The following is a 7,920-nucleotide window of genomic DNA, read 5'->3' as shown; positions in this document are numbered from 1 at the left end:
CGCTCTTCCTTCAGATATCACTTCTTGTCAGAACAGTGAAACTTGATTTAATCGACTCATATAAAAGCACTGCTTTTGCATCTAAGATTGTGTTGAGAATCCACGTATCTCCTTAATAGTGAGCATCTCATGTAATAGACTATTCACAAATACCTGTTTGAACATCCAGGGCAGGTTCTTTTAGATGAACTACTGTACTAGCAGGCAGTACAGTCACTTTCATACATAAAAACTTAGTCACTAGTGCGTGTTTATATTTACAAATGCTTATTCCTTTATGCAAGCCAATCAACTGGGAGTTAGTTGCAGTGCAAATCGTCTTATCTAGATGCAACCCTAATCAAAATATGAATATACCTTTTCTGTTTCTTTCTAAACTTTTCTTCTTCATACCTTGGTGAAGAAAAGTTTGATTTCAGTAAATATAACATGTGAAGGCCAAATTCAACAGAAGCTGCAAACTGGTATTAGTGTCAAGACAGTTTGTAGAAACAATTTTTAAAACTGATATAGTCAAGAAAAATATATTGAATCTCCAACATTCATATGCATTAAACAAGAACCATTAAGATTTAGTTACCATAACATGAATTCAATACAACGTCTTGTACAATATTAAGATGCATCATTAAAATTTAAAGTCTGTTCATAACAGTTTAAAGGCAGATATAATCCTCCACAGGAGTCCAAGACTTAACCCCATAAGCCAACCAAGTTCAGCCTTTGTAGAACAGCTAAAAGTTCATCAGGACAGAAAGGAGTCTTTCAAGACTTGGAATAACAGTCTGAATGTTTATAACCCATCCTTCAAAAGGCCCAGTATAAAAAGAAAAATATTCTAAAGATAGCACAAAGCCACTTCAGCACTGTCTTGTCTTTCTCCTCCACCCAAAGAAAACAGTGTTTTCTCTATTTTATAAAAAGTTAAATTGTACAACAGACACCAGCTGAATGTTTACTGCAATAACCAGCCACTTGCAGGGATAGGGGTGGGAATTCTGAATTAGTCCAATGTGGATGTGCCCTTCTGTCCACACAGCGAGATTATGCCACCTTTCCTTGTGGAGTTCCCAGTTTGTGATGACCCTTTGTGATGCATAGCTCTATAGGCTTTGTATGTTATACCCTCTAATAAGTTGATCAAATTTTCATCAGAATTGTTAGTATTTTCATCTGGGTTCTTAAAGACCCCAGTTTATGGTCTACTCTATTACTGCACCCACAAATGCTATTGACAGAAAGTACCATCATATTTGAGAGCAGAGTTGTGCTGATGTTAAAATTAATATTTCGTATCTGTAGAGAAGGAAGAAGAGAAAACCAAGGACATTGATACCTTCACATTTTCAGCAAAGTAGTTTTAGAATTGTTATGGGTAGGGATTCAGCATTTTTCCACCACAGCCCTTCTTTGAAATGAAATCCCAACCCAAGAGATATTTTACCACTTAACTTGTTCTAAATTTCAGAGCACTGAAGATACTGTAACTTCAGTATCAACGTGCCCAGAATTTCTCACTCACGAGCCAGTTTAGTATACTAAGATACAGAACAACTGGAATGAGGCCTTGCCTTTAGAAGATTAACTCACACACCATAACTTGGTAGTTACATGAGGCACTATCTGAAAATCTCTGTACATTAACAATTTGACTGTTGACACTTCTGCGTACCAAACTGTAGTTAACAGGGTGATCAAACATGGATACTCCTCCTACGGATAACAGTGATCTCGGATAAACTAAGTTTTATTAAATGCAAAGTGTTACATTCAAACCAATCACTGAATACAATCTATACCAGTTCTAAAACATGATCAGTGTAGAACATGTTTGAATAATAAAACGTACTGTTTTATGCATTCTGGGATGCCAACGTATTCCATGGGGATGAGTTCAGCTAGTTCTGCCAGGGTAAAGACATACCTAATTTTTTGGCTGAATTTTGAGCTGTGGAAGAACAAATGCAGGGTACAGTTACAACTTCACAAGTTTTCAGTAGGTCAATAATAAAACAGTTTTTTAAGTTTAAAGTAAACAGTTGTGAGGATAGTTAAAAAAATAGAAGTAGCTTCCAGAGTATTACCTAATAAAAGGTTTTGTGATGGCCAGGAGTGTTCTGATGAACCAAGAAGGATGAACTATGATTAACGATTTCAGATTTTTCCTTAACCTGAAGAATTCAAACAATGGACATAATTACCAGAACAAACAGGCACCATGACAACGAGGGTTTTTAAAAAAATACATAAAAATGTTTTTACAAGCACAACTGTCACATAAATCTACTATTCTAACATTCCACTATTAGAAATTACCATCTGTCAGAAGAAAAAAACAGCACACAACGGAATAGTCAAAATTTAAGATGTAGGATAAGTTTGGCAAAAATGACAAGAAATAACATTCTAGAGAGAAATCTTTTTACAAATCTTTTTACATAACCAATGATGAAGTGGTTCACGAAGGATCTCCCTCTTATTACCTCATCATATTAATACATGAGGTTTTAAGGATGTTCTACACGCAACAATATTCAGTATTCTAACACTACTATTTTCACAAAAAAACCCAAACAAGCCCCACCCACACATAAAAACACAAACCAAAACCAAGCAACTAAAACCCAAAACACCCACACAAAAAACCCAGGCATGACTGTAGCATTATTCCACATTGTCTAGCTTAGGAAGAGGTTTTAAATACACCAAGCAATTTGCTTAATTAAATCTTAACCAGTAGGTAAGAGACACCACACTAAACAGCAGTTCTTCCTAAGCATGTATCACTGAGCACGTGAATATCATAAGCAAACACTGCGGAGCTTCTTACCTTCTATCAATTTGCTGGTAACATTTCCTAAGCCAGCCTAAACTTGGCATTTTTCTTCGTGTTGTTGCACCATTCAGGTAAACTATCATATAGTTCTCTGCTACTAACAGCTCTAAAGTGCCAATTACATACCTGCAGAGACAAGCAAATAAAACTTTCAAGGGAAGATCTGTGGATATTAAAGTAATTCCTAGTAGTGCTCATATATATTTAGAAAAATACAGAGTTAGCAACAGTGTTGAGAAGCATCTAATTATTTTTTTTCTTCCCCTGGAAGCAGATGTAGTTGCTTTTCTACTTGTTACCTTTCCCTCATGTGAAATATAAAAGGCTTCATTAAAAAAAGTAATTGTCCTTATATTAAAATGCTAAGTTTCACAACGTGAAATTTAGGCAGTATTCAAAGGCAGGTGATGACTTACTTAAAAAGATTGTCCATTAGGTATTTGTAGTTAGGTTGGCTGCTTTCAGGCATAAAGCAAACTGCAAACACAACAATGGCATTTAACCCCTCACCATAATAACCTAAAAACAAATTAAAAAGCAGCAGTAGTGACAAAGGCGTACAGTGACTACATTTTACACAAAGTCAAGGACATCCAGTATGCTTTTTCATTATTTAACAGAGATTTACAAATGTCTATTCTATATGGACAGATCCATACAGTTACAGAATACCTCAAGATTTCTTTTTCAAGGTTATCCACTTCTAAAGAAATAGCTAAAGTTGATATATATCAAATGCTATACCTGCAATCCACATCTCAGTATATTTAATAACATTGTATATAGTAAATTATTCCTCCAGCCTAAACCTGACTGACTGTTAAGGAATATCATTAAATTAATTTAAGCTTTAGTAGATCTACAGCTTTCAACACACTTAAAACCAAAAAAATCATACTGGTAGCACTGATACTGTAGAACAGATAAGTACAACTTATTACACATGTCCATGATAGTAGCCTTATCTGAACATGTGTACATGAAACTTTAGTTTAAAAGGGAAAAAATATTAAATCAACCATAGGCCTTAATACTGCAACAAACGAATCATCACATGAGTCTTTATGCCCAAAGCTCTTCCTGTGCTACCCCAACTCAGCTTAAAGTGGTCTCTGAACAGTTCCCCTCAGCACATCACTAATCCTTACCACCATGACTGATAACTTTTTTATATGGTTCAATTGCCTTCATGTCCACCCTATGGTCCTGTTCTCCAATTCTAAACAATCGCCAGCGTCGACCATCATCTTTCTCCTCTGCCGCAGTGTATTCAGCAAGTGATCCTTTCCTAATTACATCAGTAGTTTTTGGTTTTGGAAGATCATCTGTCAAAGTTAAAACATGTTCAAGATCCATTATGAATACTACGTATAATGACAATCAATGACAACACAGGTTAACCACTTTGCTATCTGATTGATTTTTAACATTCGCTACCCAGAAACATCAGCTGACTTAGTTCCTTCAGTCATTACAAAATAGGATCTCACGAGTGTCACGTATTTTATCAAAATAATCATTGCTGGCAGTTACCCATTGACTGTAATTTTCCATTAAAATACACGACAAGTTTTCATTCATGTAGGAAGCCTATTCAATTGTAGGCTTGCAGAACACAGATCTTGATGAATCTCACCAAAATAGACAAAGTGGTTAACTCCAAGGTAATTAGAGGTTGCTTGATCACAGATTTACATAAAAGCATGATTTAAAACATTCACAGTACCTTGCAAGCAGACATGCAGGCAAATCTATTAGAAATTAAATCTAATTCACAAGTGTGCAATCAATATATATGAAATTTATGCTGACAGCAATCTGTGAAACAATTCGCTCCAATTAAATTATGATTCTTGACTTTGTTGCACAGACCTTACCCAAAGCGAGAAAAACCTACTGCAAGTTAGTTGTCTGTTCCCAAGACAGAGCTGTTAATTGAAACTATCCTTCCAGGAAAATGAAGGCAGCAGCATTAAAGGAAGAGAAGACAGAAACCCTTTTCAGCCACTTTAAAAAAAAAAAGGCACAAACATCTGGAACATTTCCTTCGCATCACTGCAAAAGTAACCCTAAATACCAATTCTTCACTAAAATGACGACAATCCTTTTACACAGGTAAACCCACAGTCTGTTATGAAAACTTCACCTACCATGTCTTTGGCTTTAAAAAAAAAAGAAAGAAACAAAACTAAGACTGTTTCTTTCTCCATTGATAAGCTACCCTGGAATCAAGAATAGGTAATGTTTCATTCACAACAGTGAAAAGAGAGCTTTCTCTTTACTCAGAAATAAAATAGTTTTAACTTCCAGAATAAAAATATAATTTAGTTTACATGTTTACTTATTATTTTAGAGACATTAGGTCATGAAGTTCAAAGTTAAAGCCTCCAACCATTTGACCAACACAACCTTTCTTGGCTTACATATAAGGGCCTTAAAACAATTCAACTGCAAGTTTAAAACTTGTGACTTAACTCCTACACAGGACTTTTTTTACCTCAAATAAAAGGTTTTAGAATCTCCAGGTTTTTCCTGCAAGAGCAGGATGAAGCATCTATTCATTACATAAAATAAAGATCATTACTAGTGTGTCTATAGCTAAGTTAAATTACTATCAAGCCATTTCAGAATTCCTTGACACAAAATAGAGGCTCTTCTATCACTTCCAGTCAATCCAGAAAGCATGCAAGCTCTAAGGCTACTGACCTTTTGCCATCCTCACCACAGTAAGATACGAGATCAGGTGTTACTCAGTATTTGTAAAAATACCATTCAGTCCTCCTCAAATACAAAGGCTTGCAATCCACAGATTTCTGACTAGGTAATCGAGATCCCTTTATATGCGTCATCTCCATTTAAAACTGATCTCTAACGCAAGTAAAACACCTTTATTTTTCCCAGTTTGGTACTTATACCGCAATTGACAGGATTTTCATAACTTCAAGTCCAACAGGTTTTTAATCACACTTGTTCAAGTTTATTTGGAGTTTATTTGGCTACTAGAATGTTGCCTGTTTACTAATTAGTCAAGACCTGATTCGCTCTTTAAAAATTCACTGCACCTATTTCCAATTTCTAATCTAAACACTCCTTTTATATTTTCCCCTCTTGTAATATTGAGTCATTGTTATTTCCCACTCAAAAAACTGTTGACCTGTACATACGAAAATAGAAATAGTTTAGGACATCAGACAAGAGTAATGAGCTACTTACCTTCCCATTCAAACTCATTGCTATTTTCCGAAGGAGTATCTAAATCGTCCAAATCAATCTCTCCACTCTCATCCAAATCATCAGACAAAACAGTTTCCTCGCTGCGATCCAAAGTTAAGCTAATATCTGGAGCCCTTAGTTTCTTCCTCACTTTGGTTCCATTTACCTCTGTATATCAAAAAGTAAATTATTCATTTTCAAAGCTAAAGTGAGTTTAGATAAGCATATTAACTAGATTAAAGAACACGGTGTTATCTCAGAATATACTGTAAGTTAACACCTGTAATTGAAATTACTTATCTTTGAAATAAGAATTAAACACAAGGTGAAGAAAACAGCACTTGGAGGTCAAAGTTCTCAAGACCTCAAGACTAAGTTTACCCAGTTGCATAAAATGACCACAGAGGTAGACCACCATACTCCCTACAGAAGAAAGGCCTGAAGTGCTTGCCACCAGCTAAGCAACTATTACCCATGCTAGCTTATCAAAGTGTACCACTCATTGCTCTAGATATACTAAATAAGTCTTGCAAATAATGCAATTGATTCATGTCCCCAGCCCCTTTTTTTGTTAGGTATTGGTAATACCATTAGTATCTTTGGTGAATTAAAATATAATATATAGGCTAAAAACAAAGGCTGACAGACAACAGTGAGGACAGAAAATTAAAGAAGTTATTAGACGAATGCACAGCATGCAGTTGGAAGCAGGGAATAAAGTGACTGATCCAGCACTGGAAATGCCACAACTAAAGCAGAGACAAGATAAACATTTAAAATGTAAAAAACCCCAAAGAATCTGTATGATTTACCCTCTGACCACTCAGACAAGCAATGTTCTTAAAAGGCCACAGAGGTCTGAAATTTGGAGCAAAAGTAAGGTAGGTCCTAACTGATGCACAGAAGCAAAAAAAGTGAACCAAGATTTTAAGACAGGTCAGGAAGTGAGAGAATAATTGATTTTTGTCCAATATTAGCTGGATGGCTCTGTTCCCAGGGAAGATGAGGAGTCATTTTATTCCAAAACTCTTTTCTTTCTAGACAAGATGTTTATAATGCCCTTTACATACAAAAATGTCATTTAGAATGCTGTTTTCTCAAGCCTGAGGAAAAAAAACACCCCAAAACAAACAAACAACAACACAACCACCACTCAAAAAACACCCTAAACCAAAACAGAGCTTTAAAACAGCCATCTAAGCAGAAAGCAGTCATCTTGACTGGAGCGGAATGTTCTTACCAGCTTCACTTTCTGTTCCAGCTGCAGCCAATACATCTGACTCTACAGGATCATCCTCTGGCAGGGGCCTGGCGCACAAAGTAGAAACTACTGTTACAAAACTTCCCCCCCATCCTTATTTAAATAGCCAGTTAAATGCCAAATATTTAGATTTACACACTGCTAAAAATGCCACTGTGGGATAACAATGAACTAAATTTACTTATGTCCTAATTTCAAGCTTTCAGTAAACAAAGCACCAAAGTAGCAGAAAATTCCTTTACAGCATTTAAGTGACTATCGTTGTGAAAAGTGCCAAAATGCTGGTTGTTAGCATGTGCCATCTTTAAGAAAACCCACCATGTTCTTGCTTGAGAATTTGATATTAAATACATTACAGAAGTAGTTTAATCATGTTATTATAGAATGCCTCTGTAGTAATCTGTTTTAGTTTCTTTATAGGCCCAAGCATCACTAGCAGTCTTAACTGTTAAGACTTTTGCTCAGAAACATCGCTTAATGAGATATTTGGGCCTTCAAACATCAGTAATAATATGCAAACAATGTAGCTGCAAAAGATTATCACAGAAAACAAAGTCAAATTTACAAATTTTCACTTTAGCAACAACACTGGAAACTTCAACAGTGGCAT

General features: G+C 35.5%; 1 protein-coding gene across 1 annotated transcript in view; it reads right to left on the bottom strand.

Moving 5' to 3' along the window:
* The window catches only part of BNIP2 (BCL2/adenovirus E1B 19kDa interacting protein 2), a 10,221-nt gene that overhangs the window by 2,013 nt on the left and 288 nt on the right, over window positions 1-7,920 (bottom strand). Inside the window, exons 2-10 of the mRNA XM_010193013.1 lie at window positions 7,290-7,357; window positions 6,522-6,530; window positions 6,050-6,217; window positions 3,985-4,161; window positions 3,253-3,355; window positions 2,831-2,962; window positions 2,085-2,171; window positions 1,850-1,948; window positions 358-393 (exon numbers count right to left, since the gene is read on the bottom strand). Coding sequence (XP_010191315.1) covers window positions 358-393; window positions 1,850-1,948; window positions 2,085-2,171; window positions 2,831-2,962; window positions 3,253-3,355; window positions 3,985-4,161; window positions 6,050-6,217; window positions 6,522-6,530; window positions 7,290-7,357 — 879 coding nt within the window. The remainder of the gene's footprint in view (window positions 1-357; window positions 394-1,849; window positions 1,949-2,084; window positions 2,172-2,830; window positions 2,963-3,252; window positions 3,356-3,984; window positions 4,162-6,049; window positions 6,218-6,521; window positions 6,531-7,289; window positions 7,358-7,920) is intronic.

Source organism: Mesitornis unicolor, unplaced genomic scaffold, assembly GCF_000695765.1.
Source record: "Mesitornis unicolor isolate BGI_N332 unplaced genomic scaffold, ASM69576v1 scaffold29479, whole genome shotgun sequence".
Lineage (NCBI taxonomy): Eukaryota > Metazoa > Chordata > Aves > Mesitornithiformes > Mesitornithidae > Mesitornis > Mesitornis unicolor.
Note: the sequence above shows the minus strand (reverse complement) of the source record. Positions and strands in the feature narration are given on the sequence as shown.